The 20,664-nt window shown below is 42.3% G+C and overlaps 1 protein-coding gene across 1 annotated transcript; it reads left to right on the forward strand.

Moving 5' to 3' along the window:
* Positions 1-4,302: 4,302 nt before the first annotated feature.
* On the forward strand, positions 4,303-17,115 carry LOC124285973 (mitochondrial amidoxime-reducing component 1-like). The gene is given in 8 exon segments (XM_046722279.1): positions 4,303-4,749; positions 6,039-6,054; positions 6,056-6,216; positions 6,644-6,818; positions 7,394-7,462; positions 7,464-7,535; positions 15,100-15,236; positions 15,755-17,115. Coding segments are annotated over 8 exon segments (978 nt in total). The 5' UTR covers positions 4,303-4,507; the 3' UTR covers positions 15,861-17,115.
* The last annotated feature ends 3,549 nt before the right edge of the window (positions 17,116-20,664 follow it).

Here is a 20,664-nt window from a genome sequence, read left to right on the forward strand (position 1 = left end):
ACTGAAGACGACAATTTATCCATAGCAAAGGTTGAAAAATACAGACGGTGCAATAGAGTGAAAAGAAACGAATTTCACATATTTAAGACACTAGAGAAAGCATGCATAAAATCACCAGAAAATAATCCACAACATCGTTTCTGTTTGATTTCAATCTACAATCGCTGCATCTTATAAATTTCTCGAGCACAAACGAAAAAAAGCAACTAATTTGTTATAATTATTTCTGTAAAACATTTGAACAAAGAAGAAAGAAAACGTTTTGTCATTAAGAGCAAAACTCTCACTTGGTGAGAAACTGATGCTAACACGTTGAGCGAAGCGGAGTTGTGTCCCTTCACACCAGTGGCTAGTTTGTTTCGTGTACCACATCACCGAAAACGAAACGCGGAATGCAATGGTCGAGCAGTCACATCCAAATATGGGCAAAATATCACAATCTGTAGTAGAAATGGCACAGACAATCGTCAAGTGAACTGTTAAAACGTTCAGTAACAATCACACCCCTGTTCATAGAATGGACTCGTCGGACAGTACCGCGAAATGTTTTTTACATCCTTGGGAAGGTTGTCAATAATGTTAATATATCAAGAAAACTACGACTCATTGTTGTGTGCCGTACAGTAAAACGCTGAAGTGAGAATCGCTGCGCCGCTCACAATATTTTCCACCTGATGTCGTTTATTGTACAATGGACAACTCGCTTAGTTCTTGAGGATCTATGCGTGCGTGTGCATGCGAGAGTGTGTGTTTTCGTAATATTTCATTAGTTTCAACTTTGACTCACATAGCATTGACCTAAGGGTCCGTTCATAATTTAAGGCTTGGTGCGTGCTCCCATGTGTGTGTGTGTGTGTGTGAGAGAGAGAGAGAGATACAGAGATGATGATGTCCCTGAGCTGCTATGGATGTTATCTTGACTTGCTCCTGAAATTCCGATCTTCAGCATTTTTGAAGATGACCCGGATGAGTGGGTGATTACAGACACGTTGAGAAGGAATAGACATGTTCAATGTGGATGACACCCACCCACAACCCTATAGGTTATGTACAAAGTAAGCGACCCCTAGTGTGTCATGTACAATATCAATACCGCCCCACCCCCACCCCACCCCAATTTTTTTTTTTTTAAGCATAATGTTCTATGAACAAAATTGCTGACTGCTTGTGTACAAAATTGATGAGCCTCGCTAACTCCCTAGAACAAAATGGGCGACTCCCCCCACACCGCCATAAATTATGAACGGTGAGGATTGATGAAGAACTGCAATAAACGCCGAGACCAATATAACACTGAAGATTATAATGTAACCAACAGTGCAAACTCATTTCTTGAAGCAGAACTGGAGGGGTAGCGATAATACCGGTTAACCGAACTTCACAAGACGATATATCGCGGTAGCTACACTTTTCGCGAACCGGTTCACCTGATACGATCGTTAATTTTCGTGTTGTATAGTCAAAACTACTAAAACATTTGTATTTCCTTGATATTATTATACATTAATAGTTTTGAATGATTATTGGTCACATAATGGCATTTCCCTGGCTTTTAAACCATATAAGAAAAGAGTAGATTGGTAACGGCACTCGTTGTGACGATAAACAAACCAAAATGGCGGACGCCGCTGCAGAGGCTTTTTTCGAGTTCCGAACTTTAGAGCGAAATCAACGCAACACAAGAAATCAACGCAATGAACTTGTGGCATTTACAAGTGATGATCTGTGTTTGGTCAGTGGCCGATCACTTACAGGAGATATACTTTAAAAATCTAAAATCACATCTTTTGTTAAACGTAAAAAGAAATATGTTGAAGAATATTTTTTCTTATGTCAACATTTGTAGCCAAAAACATGATAAAACCACTCGTGTACCGGACACTACCAAGAGTTAAATTAATGAGCAGAGTTTGGCATCACGTGACATGACGTCATAGTAGGGATTTTTGATTTGAAAGATTTCTCAACTGGGTGTATCGGTCCAAGCCCTGATCAAGTCAGTTGTTAGGAAGAAGAAGAAAAATAGTTTATTATTGTGTCACATGCTAATAAGCAGTACATGATGACACGATTAAAACGTTTACATGGCATCCGGACATTAGGCCTATGAGACACATATAAAACACAGTACAACATTTAGGATTGATAAAACTGTATATTGCACATACATCACACATGCAACATCATACCGATTCTTGCACATACATACGTACATTCATGCATGCATCAGTTAGGGTGTGCAGCTCTTTGTGTTGTTCCCGAAGACGGGTCGCAGTTAGGATGTTCGTGCACGGGCATGCTGTCAAACGTCCTTATCGACTGATCCACTTATGCTATTATAACGTTGACTTCGAAAATATTATTCGTATTATGTGAAACAACGGTTCTGTGTTTATTCGTGCTAAGTCTAGAACGCTGTCTTGACTTTGTATCGTTCGTACTAGGGCTGTAACGATGCATCGACCTATCGATGGATTGCAGTTGTTGAGTCTCCGATAGCAATTAATCGATGGTCGAAACGAAAAACTATCGATGCATTGATAGTATGTGTGACTATCGATAGTTTAGTAATTGACTTCCGTTGATAAATGTGCGGCGTAAAATACAGAAAGTACCAGATTCGTTCACTTTGATTTATTATCCGCCCGTTACCTCTCAAATAAACTTGACTGTTTAGTTGATCTAGGTTTCAAGTTTCTTGTCAATTATTAAAAGAGACTGAAACTACTTTAGCTTGTTTATATTTCGTATAAACTGTACATTCATTTGGGAAATGACTTCAAATGAGACAATTCAAGGAGAAAAAAAAAATTGCAAGTAGTTGGTCGCAATAGACTATCGCTATAGCCTTAGTTGTTTCCTCCTCCCCTAGTTCGTACAGTTATAACTGCACGTTTGGTAGTCATGAGACTTGCCTTTCGTCCAAAGGAGTGGTGAGTTTAGTTTTACGCCGCTTTTAGCAATATTCTAGCAATATCACGGCGGGGGACACCAGAAATGGGCTTCACACATTGTGCCCATGTGAGGAATCGAACCCTGGTCTTCGGCATGATGAGCGAACGCCTTTACCACTGGGCTACCCCACCGCTCCTTCGTCCAAAGGAAATAACCGTGCACCCTATTAAATGACCACCATAGTTTGACATTACTGAAGCAGCTGTTACAAAACTCGATGTAAAATACGCTTGGGTTGCTGTCATATATAGCTTACATATTGTCGAATGAGGCGTTTTGACGGCGGCCTGTAAATCAACACGACTGTTCCAGACAAATCAGCCATTTATTAGTTTTGTTTGTTTCTAGTAACACGTCACACCCAAGATTATAAGGGACCGTTCATAATTTATGGCTAGGGGTGGTGATGATTTTAAATGTGTGTGTGTGTGACCCATTATGTTCTGGGGAAGGGGGTTGTCATTAATTCCGTGCACATGTACTAGGGGGTGGGGTGTCATCAATTTCGTACATAAATTTATATTTAAAAATATGCTTCAAAATTATGGGAAGGGGAGGGGGTCATTGATATTGTACATGATATGAGGGGGGGGGGGGGGTCCACCAAGTCGTCGTGGTCAAGTAAGTCGGCGAGTTGACCACAAGACCCAACAAATCTCCTAGTACAACGTGCAACCATAGGTTTCTGGCCATCAATTTCAACCCCGAATCCTCAGTGTGTTGTTTGGTCTCAGGTATTTCAACTCCATCGTCAGCATAAGACTAAGTATGGCGGCTGTCATGTAGCCATATTACTTTAAGCCGTACGTATCACGGCTTGGTATATCTGCAATCTTGTAATCTTGGGAACCAATAAAAAAAAATAAAAGTAAAAAAAAAATAAAATAAAAGTATGGCGGCTGTCTGTAAACAATAGTGTGTGGTGCAGACACACCCGTGATAAACGTAAGCTCAGTGATGACTGTAAGATGTGGCATCACATTTTGTTTCATCGTCAAAAATAACTTCAGCATAAAGTATCCTTGATTAGAAGAATTTTCATTGAAATTTGTTTATTTTACAACCCAAACCGATGAGAAGAAACAAGTTTCAATTTCCACATTAAAACCCAGGATAAGTGTCCCGTACACACACTATGATATCCCTTTGTAGGACCTGCTCACAATATATCGTAAAACTTACTCGAATAATATACTATCTGACGCATGGTCACTCACTCAGGGCACCTAGATATAATAACTGTATATAATTTCAATGGAAACAAATAACTCTAAATAGATGGAAAAGGAGCCCCAGTGAGCTAGGATATTCAGAGGAAATCTAGACTTGCTTCATTTAGTGGTTTTACATTGAAGAAAGGTATGTGGGCGTAAGCAAATAAAATAAAGACTGTGACACAGACTATGGGTCACGCATCGTTCACTCGTGACAAGGCTGTGCTGACAAAGCATAAGTAAGAGGTAACATTTTCCTTCTTCACCGGTGACTCAAGAAGCTGTCGGCTCGCGCGCTCCTCTGTTTGTCCGATTGTTTTCCCTGTAACAACTGGACAATGACGTTCCTGGACACCATATCTTCTAACTCCGCATCAGGGATATTCCTCACTCTAGCAGCTGGGGCAGCGTTAAAATACGCCATCGGTTATTGGGTTCAATACAACCGTCGGAATCAACTGAGACGGGTCGGAACGGTGGCAGCTCTATATGTCTACCCTGTGAAATCCTTCCGGGGACTGAGTGTTACACAGGCTGACTGCACACGCTTAGGGCTCATGTACAAGGGTCTAACCGACAGGTATATTTCTACACATGTCTTTCATGTAACTGATATTGTTTACGCTGTGTAAATATTTAATCGCAAATTATTTTACTCTGAGTCGGGTTCGGGTAAATAGGTCATGGCCTGTGGTGCTGTTATTTATTCCCTGTCACGTCAAGGGCTCTCTGTTCATTTCACGAACAGGCATGACCTTTTTATAAGGTTTAGTATAGTATGGTTGTCAAGGGGAACGGCGAATGCCAAGTCATAAAGGCCCATGGGAACGCACACTTTATTGAAACAGTTGTACAGTCATGAAACGAACATTGATCAAACATTCACAACGCTCTAATTCACATTTGTTATGGTAGATAATATTATCTACCTATTCATACACGTTCCGGGGCACTAATGTTTTGTTCAATGATTATTTGTTTTAGAAAATAGTGACTCATGGTTGATGGGGATTATACATTCAGTGTATTACGTCAGACATCTTCATGATAATGATAAATGACACAGTGTAAATATGATACTCTGGTTAATCGAGGTTAGGCTGCTGGAAATCCATATTTCATCGCTTGCCTGGGGGTAAATGGTGCATTGAAACATTTGTTTTCAAATAAAAGGAAACACATTACTGATGAAAGAGTTTATCAGATGTGTGAAAGTTTAGCGTCATTAGATGTCAAATAAGCAGAATTCGTTGTGTCCGGACAACCCTAGACTTGCACAAGTCTCTAAGGTAATAATTTATAGTTTAAATGATAATTTCTAAACAATATGAATATTCCTGTAACAGATTGGTCTAACGGACTGGCATCCTTACTGTCCGCTTATCTAGATTTGCCTCGATGGAGGACTGAATTACTATACATCCCAGGCTCGGATACACCTTTTTGAGAAAGGTGGCAACACAGTTCATTTTCACCCGTTTTCACGAGAGTTTCAATGGTCATTTAATAAACCATCATGACGAAAGAGGTTGGGGGTGGGGGTGCCTATGCATCCATGGGCTCAGCATTGAGTACAACCTTGAAGCAAGGCTAGGACAACCCCAGCGTGGCTTGCCAGTTGTTCCTACAGATTTTACCTGAAAGTCTGGGAGCTCATTCTATCAATCACTGGGTGTTTGACCAAAACTCAAGTGTGACATGAATCACTGGGTGTTTGACCCAAACTCAAGTGTGACATGTCGCCGTGAACAGCTTTAATGTTTCTGTCTTCGGGGTAAAACGTCGTACACTCATGCACTGAAATATCGTATTGAGGATGACGACTCGCCTCTATTCTCGCAGCCTCTGGTCAGTTTGCTTTTATTCCAGGCACTGGGCAGTGTCCGATGACAAAAAATGTGTACTTAACACAGCGCCAGCTGCCCTCCATGGCTCTGATTGAGCCAAGCATTCATGGCGACATAATGCACCTGGACGCACCGGGGATGTCAACGCTTAAAGTACCCCTGAACCCACGGGTTACGCCTGATATGGTCAAGAAAATCACGTGAAGTAAGCTGATATGGGTGTTGTTGTTTGTGGTAGTTGGGGAGGTGACTTTGAGGGTGGGGATGCGGGGTGGCTGTGAGGGTGGAGATGGGGGATGGGTGGATACGAGGGGAATGAATGACTGAATATGGCTTTATGCCGCATCAGCAATTTTCCAGCTATTCACGGAGAGATATGTATAGTATGTTAGACTTAAAAGGCGACTATGCTTATCGTAAGAGGCGACTAACGGGATCGGGTGGTCAGGCTCGCTGACTTGGTTGACACATGTCATCGGTTCCCAATTGCGCAGATCGATGCTCATGCTGTTGATCACTGGATTGTCTGGTCCAGACTCGATTATTTACAGACCGCCGTCATATCGCTGGAATATTGCTGAGTGCGGCGTAAAACTAAACTCACTCACTCACTATACGTTTGTTCAGCGTAAAGACGGATACCATAGATTCCTTAGACTGTGGTCCCGAGGCTGCCCAGTGGTTGTGTAAGTACTTCAACAGGGACGGCCTTACACTCCGGTTTTCTGCGCCCACCCTTGAGAAGAGAGACTCCTACAATGCCCAGAAGTTATGGAACCATCCGGCGTTAGTGGGAGATCTGGTGAGTTGGCTTCCGTCTGCAGTACAGAGTCTACTGAAAACCTGGCCTGTTGGATTTTGTTTAAGAGTTTCGGTCAGTTTGAGATATGTCGATTTGTGCTTAGTTTGGATATTTTGGATAGTGGGTGTTAATTTCAAATCGGTCGAGCTGTGATTAGTTTGGAGATCTGGGCCTCCTTTCACAAAGCACTAAGGTGATCTTAAGTCACTAAGGTAACCTTAGTGCAATGTTAAAGAATGGGAGTTAAGGCTAACCTTAGTAAAGGTTGCTTCGTGAAAGGAGCCCCTGGTTAGTAGAGGTCAGTTGGAGATCTGTCGAGCCACAGTGTGCTTAGTTTGGAGATCTGTCAGTTGGAGTTCTGGAGATTTGGTTATCGAGTGCTAAGGATCTCCAGATCACAACCCATCTATTGTAGGTTGTACATGACAAACATAGTCATTGAAATATAATTTTTCTATATCTATTTTAAAAAATATCTATTCGTAGAGATCAAATTAATTTTTATCGGAATTCATGATTTCACGTGTTTTATTTTCGATGTGACTTTAAGGACGGTCTTTCTCGATGTATTCCAGACAGCGTTGTCAGACTACTGTTCCTATATGATTCTCTCGAACGCTTCCTTGAGAGAACTCAACACCAGGACTGGCTAAACCAGTGCCAATCCTCAACTTCAGAGCCAACATAATCGTGGACGACTGTGAATCCTTTGCAGAGGTACTTTGGACCTTAATATACTATTTACTCTTGACATACTGACATTGAAAGATGTCCCACGGGACTTTCTTGTTTCCCAAGTTTCCTTCAGATAATAAGTTTCCTTCATTATATGATAATAGACACCCTGGACCCCTGATTGCTCAGAGTAACATATCTTCATTATGGTGATAGACACCCTGGACCCCTGATTGCTCAGAGTAACATATCTTCATTATGATGATAGACACCCTGGACCCCTGATTGCTCAGAGTAACATATCTTCATTATGGTGATAGACACCCTGGACCCCTGATTGCTCAGAGTAACATATCTTCATTATGATAATAGACACCCTGGACCCCTGATTGCTCAGAGTAACATATCTTCATTATGATAATAGACACCCTGGACCCCTGATTGCTCAGAGTAACATATCTTCATTATGATAATAGACACCCTGGACCCCTGATTGCTCAGAGTAACATATCTTCATTATGGTGATAGACACCCTGGACCCCTGATTGCTCAGAGTAACATATCTTCATTATGATAATAGACACCCTGGACCCCTGATTGCTCAGAGTAACATATCTTCATTATGATAATAGACACCCTGGACCCCTGATTGCTCAGAGTAACATATCTTCATTATGGTGATAGACACCTGGACCCCTGATTGCTCAGAGTAACATATCTTCATTATGATAATAGACACCCTGGACCCCTGATTGCTCAGAGTAACATACCTTCATTATGATGATAGACACCCTGGACCCCCCAGAGTAACATATCTTGATTGCTCAGAGTAACATATCTTCATTATGATAATAGACACCCTGGACCCCTGATTGCTCAGAGTAACATACCTTCATTATGATGATAGACACCCTGGACCCCTGATTGCTCAGAGTAACATATCTTCATTATGATAATAGACACCCTGGACCCCTGATTGCTCAGAGAGTAACATATCTTCATTATGGTGATAGACACCCTGGACCCCTGATTGCTCAGAGTAACATATCTTCATTATGATAATAGACACCCTGGACCCCTGATTGCTCAGAGTAACATACCTTCATAATGGTGATAGACACCCTGGACCCCTGATTGCTCAGAGTAACATATCTTCATTATGATAATAGACACCCTGGACCCCTGATTGCTCAGAGTAACATATCTTCATTATGATAATAGACACCCTGGACCCCTGATTGCTCAGAGTAACATATCTTCATTATGATAATAGACACCCTGGACCCCTGATTGCTCAGAGTAACATATCTTCATTATGGTGATAGACACCCTGGACCCCTGATTGCTCAGAGTAACATATCTTCATTATGATAATAGACACCCTGGACCCCTGATTGCTCAGAGTAACATATCTTCATTATGATAATAGACACCCTGGACCCCTGATTGCTCAGAGTAACATATCTTCATTATGGTGATAGACACCCTGGACCCCTGATTGCTCAGAGTAACATATCTTCATTATGATAATAGACACCCTGGACCCCTGATTGCTCAGAGTAACATACCTTCATTATGATGATAGACACCCTGGACCCCTGATTGCTCAGAGTAACATATCTTCATTATGATAATAGACACCCTGGACCCCTGATTGCTCAGAGTAACATATCTTCATTATGATAATAGACACCCTGGATCTTCCCCTGATTGCTCAGAGTAACATATCTTCATTATGATAATAGACACCCTGGACCCCTGATTGCTCAGAGTAACATATCTTCATTATGATAATAGACACCCTGGACCCCTGATTGCTCAGAGTAACATATCTTCATTATGATAATAGACACCCTGGACCCCTGATTGCTCAGAGTAACATACCTTCATTATGATAATAGACACCCTGGACCCCTGATTGCTCAGAGTAACATATCTTCATTATGGTGATAGACACCCTGGACCCCTGATTGCTCAGAGTAACATACCTTCATTATGATAATAGACACCCTGGACCCCTGATTGCTCAGAGTAACATACCTTCATTATGGTGATAGACACCCTGGACCCCTGATTGCTCAGAGTAACATATCTTCATTATGATGATAGACACCCTGGACCCCTGATTGCTCAGAGTAACATATCTTCATTATGATAATAGACACCCTGGACCCCTGATTGCTCAGAGTAACATATCTTCATTATGATAATAGACACCCTGGACCCCTGATTGCTCAGAGTAACATATCTTCATTATGATAATAGACACCCTGGACCCCTGATTGCTCAGAGTAACATATCTTCATTATGATAATAGACACCCTGGACCCCTGATTGCTCAGAGTAACATACCTTCATTATGGTGATAGACACCCTGGACCCCTGATTGCTCAGAGTAACATATCTTCATTATGATAATAGACACCCTGGACCCCTGATTGCTCAGAGTAACATACCTTCATTATGATGATAGACACCCTGGACCCCTGATTGCTCAGAGTAACATGCCTTCATTATGATGATAGACACCCTGGACCCCTGATTGCTCAGAGTAACATATCTTCATTATGGTGATAGACACCCTGGACCCTGATTGCTCAGAGTAACATATCTTCATTATGGTGATAGACACCCTGGACCCCTGATTGCTCAGAGTAACATATCTTCATTATGATGATAGACACCCTGGACCCCTGATTGCTCAGAGTAACATATCTTCATTATGGTGATAGACACCCTGGACCCCTGATTGCTCAGAGTAACATACCTTCATTATGATGATAGACACCCTGGACCCCTGATTGCTCAGAGTAACATATCTTCATTATGATGATAGACACCCTGGACCCCTGATTGCTCAGAGTAACATATCTTCATTATGGTGATAGACACCCTGGACCCTGATTGCTCAGAGTAACATATCTTCATTATGATAATAGACACCCTGGACCCCTGATTGCTCAGAGTAACATATCTTCATTATGATGATAGACACCCTGGACCCCTGATTGCTCAGAGTAACATACCTTCATTATGGTGATAGACACCCTGGACCCCTGATTGCTCAGAGTAACATACCTTCATTATGGTGATAGACACCCTGGACCCCTGATTGCTCAGAGTAACATATCTTCATTATGATAATAGACACCCTGGACCCCTGATTGCTCAGAGTAACATACCTTCATTATGGTGATAGACACCCTGGACCCCTGATTGCTCAGAGTAACATATCTTCATTATGGTGATAGACACCCTGGACCCCTGATTGCTCAGAGTAACATACCTTCATTATGGTGATAGACACCCTGGACCCCTGATTGCTCAGAGTAACATATCTTCATTATGATAATAGACACCCTGGACCCCTGATTGCTCAGAGTAACATATCTTCATTATGGTGATAGACACCCTGGACCCCTGATTGCTCAGAGTAACATATCTTCATTATGGTGATAGACACCCTGGACCCCTGATTGCTCAGAGTAACATACCTTCATTATGATGATAGACACCCTGGACCCCTGATTGCTCAGAGTAACATATCTTCATTATGGTGATAGACACCCTGGACCCCTGATTGCTCAGAGTAACATATCTTCATTATGGTGATAGACACCCTGGACCCCTGATTGCTCAGAGTAACATATCTTCATTATGATAATAGACACCCTGGACCCCTGATTGCTCAGAGTAACATATCTTCATTATGGTGATAGACACCCTGGACCCCTGATTGCTCAGAGTAACATATCTTCATTATGGTGATAGACACCCTGGACCCCTGATTGCTCAGAGTAACATATCTTCATTATGATAATAGACACCCTGGACCCCTGATTGCTCAGAGTAACATACCTTCATAATGGTGATAGACACCCTGGACCCCAGATTGCTCAGAGTAACATATCTTCATTATGGTGATAGACACCCTGGACCCCTGATTGCTCAGAGTAACATACCTTCATTATGATAATAGACACCCTGGACCCCTGATTGCTCAGAGTAACATATCTTTCATTATGATAATAGACACCCTGGACCCCTGATTGCTCAGAGTAACATATCTTCATTATGATAATAGACACCCTGGACCCTGGACCCCTGATTGCTCAGAGTAACATATCTTCATTATGATAATAGACACCCTGGACCCCTGATTGCTCAGAGTAACATACCTTCATTATGGTGATAGACACCCTGGACCCCTGATTGCTCAGAGTAACATACCTTCATTATGGTGATAGACACCCTGGACCCCTGATTGCTCAGAGTAACATATCTTCATTATGATGATAGACACCCTGGACCCCTGATTGCTCAGAGTAACATACCTTCATTATGGTGATAGACACCTTGGACCCCAGATTGCTCAGAGTAACATATCTTCATTATGATGATAGACACCCTGGACCCCTGATTGCTCAGAGTAACATATCTTCATTATGGTGATAGACACCCTGGACCCCAGATTGCTCAGAGTAACATATCTTCATTATGGTGATAGACACCCTGGACCCCTGATTGCTCAGAGTAACATGTCTTCATTATGGTGATAGACACCCTGGACCCCTGATTGCTCAGAGTAACATACCTTCATTATGGTGATAGACACCCTGGACCCCAGATTGCTCAGAGTAACATATCTTCATTATGGTGATAGACACCCTGGACCCCTGATTGCTGAGAGTAACATATCTTCACTATGGTGATAGACACCCTGGACTTCTGATTGCTCAGAGTAACATATCTTCATTATGATAATAGACACCCTTGACCCCTGATTGCTCAGAGTAACATATCTTCATACTGGTGATAGACACCCTGGACCCCTGATTGCTCAGAGTAACATGCCTTCATTATGGTGATAGACACCCTGGACTTCTGATTGCTCAGAGTAACACGCCTTCATTATGGTGATAGACATCCTGGACCCCTGATTGCTCAGAGTAACATATCTTCATTATGGTGATAGACACCCTGGACTTCTGATTGCTCAGAGTAACACGCCTTCATTATGGTGATAGACACCTTGGACCCCTGATTGCTCAGAGTAACATATCTTGATTATGGTGATAGACGCCCTGGACCCCTGATTACTAAGAGTAACATGCCTTCATTATGGTGATAGACACCTTGGACCCCAGATTGCTCAGAGTAACATATCTTCATTATGGTGATAGACACCCTGGACCCCTGATTGCTCAGAGTAACATATCTTCATTATGGTGATAGACACCCTGGACCCCAGATTGCTCAGAGTAACATGTCTTCATTTTGGTGATAGACACCCTGGACCCCTGATTGCTCAGAGTAACATACCTTCATTATGGTGATAGACACCTTGGACCCCAGATTGCCCAGAGTAACATATCTTCATTATGGTGATAGACACCCTGGACCCCTGATTGCTGAGAGTAACATATCTTCACTATGGTGATAGACACCCTGGACTTCTGATTGCTCAGAGTAACATATCTTCATTATGATAATAGACACCCTTGACCCCTGATTGCTCAGAGTAACATATCTTCATAATGGTGATAGACACCCTGGACCCCTGATTGCTCAGAGTAACATGCCTTCATTCTGGTGATAGACACCCTGGACCCCTGATTGCTCAGAGTAACATACCTTCATTATGATAATAGACACCCTGGACCCCTGATTGCTCAGAGTAACATATCTTCATTATGGTGATAGACACCCTGGACCCCTGATTGCTCAGAGTAACATATCTTCATTATGATTATAGACACCCTGGACCCCTGACTGCTAAGAGTAACATACCTGCATAATGGTAATAGACACCCTGGACTTCTGATTGCTCAGAGTAACATATCTTCATTATGATTATAGACACCCTGGACCCCTGATTGCTCAGAGTAACATACCTGCATAATGGTGATAGACACCCTGGACCCCAGATTGCTCAGAGTAACATGCCTTCATTATGGTGATAGACACCCTGGACTTCTGATTGCTCAGAGTAACACACCTTCATTATGGTGATAGACACCCTTGACTTCTGATTGCTCAGAGTAACATATCTTCATTATGATTATAGACAGCCTGGACCCCTGATTGCTCAGAGTAACATATCTTCATTATGATAATAGACACCCTGGACCCCTGATTGCTCAGAGTAACACGCCTTCATTATGATAATAGACACCCTGGACCCCTGATTGCTAAGAGTAACACGCCTTCATTATGGTGATAGACACCCTGGACTTCTGATTGCTCAGAGTAACATATCTTCATTATGATAATAGACACCCTGGACCCCTGATTGCTCAGAGTAACACGCCTTCAATATGATAATAGACACCCTGGACCCCTGATTGCTCAGAGTAACACGCCTTCATTATGGTGATAGACACCCTGGACTTCTGATTGCTCAGAGTAACACGCCTTCATTATGGTGATAGACACCCTGGACTTCTGATTGCTCAGAGTAACATATCTTCATTATGGTGATAGACACCCTGGACCCCTGATTGCTCAGAGTAACATATCTTCATAATGGTGATAGACACCCTGATTGCTCAGAGTAACATGCCTTCATTATGGGGATAGACACCCTGGACTCCTGATTGCTCAGAGTAACACGCCTTCATTATGGTGATAGACACCCTGGACTTCTGATTGCTCAGATTATCTTCAGAGTAGACACATGGACCCCTGATTCATTATCTGATTAATAGACACCCTGGACCCCTGATTGCTCAGAGTAACATATCTTCATTATGGTGATAGACACCCTGGACCCCTGATTGCTCAGAGTAACATATCTTTATTATGATAATAGACACCCTGGACCCCTGATTGCTCAGAGTAACATATCTTCATTATGATAATAGACACCCTGGACCTCTGATTGCTCAGAATAACATATCTTCATTATGGTGATAGACACCCTGGACCCCTTATTGCTCAGAGTAACATATCCTTATTATGATAATAGACACCCTGGACCCCTGATTGCTCAGAGTAACATATCTTCATTATGGTGATAGACACCCTGGACCCCTGATTGCTCAGAGTAACATATCTTCATTATGGTGATAGACACCCTGGACTCCAGATTGCCCAGAGTAACATATCTTCATTATGATGATAGACACCCTGGACCCCAGATTGCCCAGAGTAACATATCTTCATTATGGTGATAGACACCCTGGACCCCAGATTGCCCAGAGTAACATATCTTCATTATGGTGATAGACACCCTGGACCCCAGATTGCTCAGAGTAACATATCTTCATTATGGTGATAGACACCCTGGACCCCAGATTGCCCAGAGTAACATATCTTCATTATGGTGATAGACACCCTGGACCCCAGATTGCCCAGAGTAACATATCTTCATTATGGTGATAGACACCATGGACCCCAGATTGCTCAAAGTAACATACCTTCATTATGATAATATATGTTGACATCAGTTGTGTATCTGGAATACTGTTCAAGTTACGGCCAACCGAGCTAACTCACTCCCTATAATGCACTGTATAGTCAAACATTGTATAGTGATGACTCAAGGGTTAACCCTGTTCCCGAACTTCCCACTGCTATTGTAATGACAATGAAATATCTGCAACAGGATGACTGGAAGGAGGTACGCATTGGTCAAGCTGCACTTCGGACGCTGGACGCCTGCACGCGCTGTATTCTGACAACTGTTGACCAACTGAAAGGTGTCAAAGACAAAGACGAAGAACCTCTTAAAACGCTGAGAACGTGAGTCACGAGCTCTCTGTGGTCAACGTAACGTTCCCTATTTGAAACATAGGGTCCTCGATATTGAGCTGATACTTCATTATGTACATGTTTAAAAGTAGCGATAACATGAAAACAATGATGAATAGCAGTATTATACATAAACGCTGTATTCAAGTCGCATTTGCCTTGCACATATTATTGTGGCTCTTTTAGAGAACCTAGAGGGAAGTAGAGTTGTTAACATGGAACTGAAAGCGGAGCGATGCATCATGTTTTTGGTCAGAAAATTGAGGTCCAGTTAGTCTGTCTCACAGTCCCTGAACCACATGATTTCCCCTTCGAGATCTGCTCAGCCCTCCCTGCAATGCTAACGCCCCAAATGAAGCAAGTCTAGATTTCCTCAGGTTTTAATTCTCCCTTCTTCCTGGGGCCCCTTTTCAATTCAAAAGGAATTGTTTGTTTCTATCAAAGTGTAATGTATTCAGAGACTAAGCATTAATAGGGTTAGTCTAAGGTCCAGTCTTTTTGTGTTTCAGATTCCGTAAGAAGGAGCCCTATGGGGTGAAACCGGCCTTTGGTGTGAACGCAACGTACATCGCGTCAGGCGTGGTCCGGGTTGGGGATCCGATATACGCTCTTTAGATTTATGTTTCCATGTCAAAGGATGTTTATCTAACATCCGGACAAAACAGGACTATGCAAACCATACCAATAGAACAACCGATACATGTCCTTTCACGCTTATAGTTTGGGCCGAATATACTACCAACAAAGATATGGAGACTGATGATAGTGAAAGTGTAATGACCATCAATGTATGCAACATGTAGACGTGTAGATCCATTCCTGCTAATAATTCTAGCAGGAGACATAATTTCGTCAACATACCGCTTGATAGTGAAATGTACATCCACACTAATCGTGTCAGTTCGCCTGTCATGTGTGATATCGCCCCACACCATTGCACTATCGCCGGCATTCCGATCTTGGCCAAATACTGTTGTCCTTGATGTTGCTCGTTGCTACGTCGCCAACAACGTTTTCTGCCATCTGTGAATAGGTAAAAACATCCCTTCCCTTTAACAGAACTGTTCTCACTTTCGAGAATCTACACTTTCTTTTTTCCCGAACGACCCGTGAAGATCCGGGTTAGAATAGGTCTTCAGCAACCCATGCTTGTCGTAAGAGGCGACTAACGGGATCGAGTGGTCAAGCTCGCTGACTTGGTTGATACATGTCATCGTATCGGACTTGTATAGATCGATGCTCATGCTGTCAGTCACTGGACTGTCTGATCCAGACTATTTATAGACTGTACTCATGTACCTGGAAGATTGTTATGTGCGGCGTTAAACAACAAAGATATACTGTCTCGGAGGCATTTTAAGCCTTTCATTGTTCCCCAACGGGTGTCCATACTTTGAATTCTGTCTGCACATACATCACACGCTGTTCAGGAATGATGATATTTCATTGTGATTAGATGGTGCGTTCAGCTGTCCCGGTATTGTAAATGTACATTAACAACAACTACATTTCAATGATTTGTTGCCTTAGTTTTTGTTGGTAGTATATAGCTGCAACTGCCTATTGTGTATTGTTAGCTGTTATAGGTCTCTACTGTCCTGCTCCTCATTTCGTTAGAAACACATACTGTCAGATTTATAGCCCTCTTCTAAATCTGTGATATATTGCCGTATTAAACAATTTTACCTGTCCTTCGCTTAGTGTATAATGATTCTTGTGGACGCCATTTTGTTTTACAAAACCGGAATGAGGTTTCGTTTAAGAATCCTTGTTAACGTCAGCTTTCTATGAAATGTACGTCTCAGGTGATGACCACCTCAGCCAAGTAGTGACAAGTAGATCAGATTTACAATGGACAAATGATGATGGGGTGTGTGTGTGTGTTTGTGTGTGTGTGTGTGTTTAGGGTGTGTGCGGCTACGTCTTGACTGTTCTTGAGTCTGCTTGGCGTCACTGAGATCTGCAGCCTGATTTACCCTTCTCCACAAGCCACCTTTATTTACAACCACAGATTTTAGTTACCGAGTTCAGTTCCAACGATGGTACAATCACTCAACTAATAACGACAGGTGACAACAATGGAAGTCTCGTACTCGGTGTATCAAACCTGCTGTCCTTCATGAGACATTCTCGACTGTGTATTCCCTGGACACATTCGCTACTATAGCTACGCTTTGCGACGTTTTTCTCCGTCCAATCATAAACACTCATGAATGAAAAATGTGATATGCGAAAAATTAGAGACTACGATCTCGTGAGAGAGACTGACAACATTGTATGAAAGCAGAAGCGAATGAGTCCAGGGTGTTATATCGTATCAGAATGGTGATATAGCGCCGTGGACGACCGAGGATGCTCACAAGGAGGTACACACAGAACCGCTTGGGGTGAGAACAGCTGGAAGTGGAACTACTGTCTGTACCCCATCGGCCGACCCACAGTCCAAGTGCCTCGTCTGAAATGCCTGGTCTGAAATTCTGGCGGCATATTGACATCATGGACAGAGATACGGACCAATATATGAATTCTTATTATGTACTAAATTACATTTAAGCAGATGTGACCATGTTTATTCCATTTTGATGAAGTCTCATTTATCAATAATTTATTTAATAATTAATCAAATATTTAATAATTAATCAATATTTTGATTCTTTGATATGCTGTTCAATGCTTGGTTCTAAGCAAATGATATTTGATATTTGTTATTCATATAACTTCTTTCAAATAATATATCATTTCTGTTATATTACTTATCTTGTGTGATTTCATTTTTACATGTTTTTATATATATTTCGAATCTTTGATGTGATTTTTGTTGTTGCTATGGACCAGCTGATGATTTACTCCAGCTTCACCACCTACAATACCTCTTAATCGATGAATCCCAATATTTCCGCTGAAAGTCTTCTTTCCGTTATATATACAGATACATATTAAGGAGACCAACGATGTTTATTGATATTTGGTAGTCACAATATGAACTTTTTTTCCCAAACTCTACACGGAATGTACATTTTGAGTTGAATCGAGAATGTGTTCACATTCCTATGTCTTGATTTTATTAAAGGATCACTGAGGTCAATCGCTCAAAGTGGACTTGCTTCATTTTTTGTTTTGAAAGGTGACGTGGCCGGAATTTGGTGACATTGTACTGACCGTGGAAAGAAAGGTGCATACCCCGGATGTCATATGCATGTATTCACGATATGAGACTGACTGGGCTGCAGGCACTCCCTCAAGGTGTTATATACACTTATATACACGGTATAGCACTTGTGGCGCTAAACTTGTGCACCCCTAGTGTTGTATACGTGTACACGAGCACTGATGACGCTGATATGGCACTAATTGCGCTAAAAGTACTGCCTCAAGGTGTTATATACACGTATTGTCGGTATAGCACTCGTGGCGCTAAACTTGCGCACCCTTCGTGTTATATAGGGGTATACACGAGCACTGATGACGCTGATATGGCACTAATATGACGCTGAAGGACTGCAACCCGGAAGCAATGGACGGAAACACGGTATGGTAATAAAGGTACACCCTTGAGTATCATATACATGTATTCACGGGGCTAAACTTGCACACCCCTCGTGTTACATACGTGTTTAGACGAGAACTGATGCCGCTGATATGGCACTTATGACATTAATGGACTCCAAACCGGAAGTAAAGGACGACAACACGGCACTAATGGCAATAAAGGTACGCCGTGGGATATCATATACATGTATTCATGGTATAGCACTAATGGCCGTAAGGTACGCACAAGGTTGTTATGTACATGGATACATGATGTAGCACGAAGGGCGATATGTAGAACTAATGGCGCCAAAGGTGCGGTGCCGTCTTGACTGAGTGAGTGAGTTTAGTTTTACGCCGCTTTCCTTTCATATCACGGCGAGGGAAACCTGGATATATTTTGCGGCTGGGATTGAAATTCCGTATAGACCGGCATTAGGCACCACTGTCTTCCTTTGAATGATGAACACCGAGGACAGATTACGTGCACAATGAATGAGTGGGTGAGTTTAGATTTACGCCACTTTTAACAATATTCCAGCAATATCACGGCGGGGAACATCAGAAATGGGCTTCATGACATTGTACCCATGTGGGGAATCGAACCCGGGCCATCGGCGTGACAAGCGAACGCTTAAACCACTGGGCTAGCCACCGCTAACGTGCACAATGGTGTATGACCAGTATCCCTGTGGAAAATAAAGTGACTCAAGTCTAGAATAACACACATCAGTGCTATGAAAGTAAATATAACTTAATTTTGTAGGGATATACTTTATGTAAGACAACTGTATTTGTTGGATTCCTGCTTATCTCCTGTGTATCACGCTGTACAGGATGTATCTAGATCTAATTTAGGCTATCTATTTAACCCTTCTGATGGTAAATATCTTATTGGTAAAATAAAAATTATTGTCCATGATATACAAATATGTTTAAAAATAACAATCGAACGTTTTCGTGACTCTATATGTTTCTTTTTGTTTGAAGCCACAGTCTGTATGAAGGCCGTCTGTAATAACTGGGATTACCCAGACAAACCTGTGATCGATGGTGGAGCCATGTCACCACGCTATCTCTGTACAATGACACGTAATCTACAATATCACCTTGCCTGCAACTCTACATGGTTAGTCTGCCGCACATTCCCTAGAGATTGTCTGTCTCACAGACCTCTAGTCTGCACACATTCCCTAGAGATTGTCTGTCTCGCAGACCTCTAGTCTGCCTCACATTCCCTAGAGATTGTCTGTCTCACAGACCTCTAGTCTGCCTCACATTCCCTAGAGATTGTCTGTCTCACAGTCCTCTAGTCTGCCTCACATTCCCTAGAGATTGTCTGTCTCACAGTCCTCTAGTCTGCCTCACATTCCCTAGAGATTGTCTGTCTCACAGTCCTCTGTCTGTTTTCAGTCCTCTAGCTTCACATTCCCTAGAGATTGTCTGTCTCACAGTCCTCTAGTCTGCCTCACATTCCCTAGAGATTGTCTGTCTCACAGTCCTCTAGTCTGCCTCACATTCCCTAGAGATTGACTGTTTTGCAGACCTCTAGTCTGCCTCACATTCCCTAGAGATTGTCTGTTTTGCAGTCCTCTAGTCTGCCTCACATTCCCTAGAGATTGACTGTTTTGCAGACCTCTAGTATGTCTCACATTCCCTAGAGATTGTCTGTTTTGCAGACCTCTAGTCTGCCTCACATTCCCTAGAGATTGACTGTTTTGCAGACCTCTAGTCTGTCTCACATTCCCTAGAGATTGTCTGTCTCACAGTCCTCTAGTCTCCCTCACATTCCCTAGATATTGTCTGTCTCACAGTCCTCTAGTCTGTCTCACATTCCCTAGAGATTGTCTGCCCCACAGTCCCTGATCCAGATATTTTCCCGTCTGCAACA

The sequence above is a fragment of the Haliotis rubra genome, unplaced genomic scaffold (genome assembly GCF_003918875.1).
Source record: "Haliotis rubra isolate DU_JTF1 unplaced genomic scaffold, ASM391887v1 Scf371, whole genome shotgun sequence".
Classification (NCBI taxonomy): Eukaryota; Metazoa; Mollusca; class Gastropoda; order Lepetellida; family Haliotidae; genus Haliotis; species Haliotis rubra.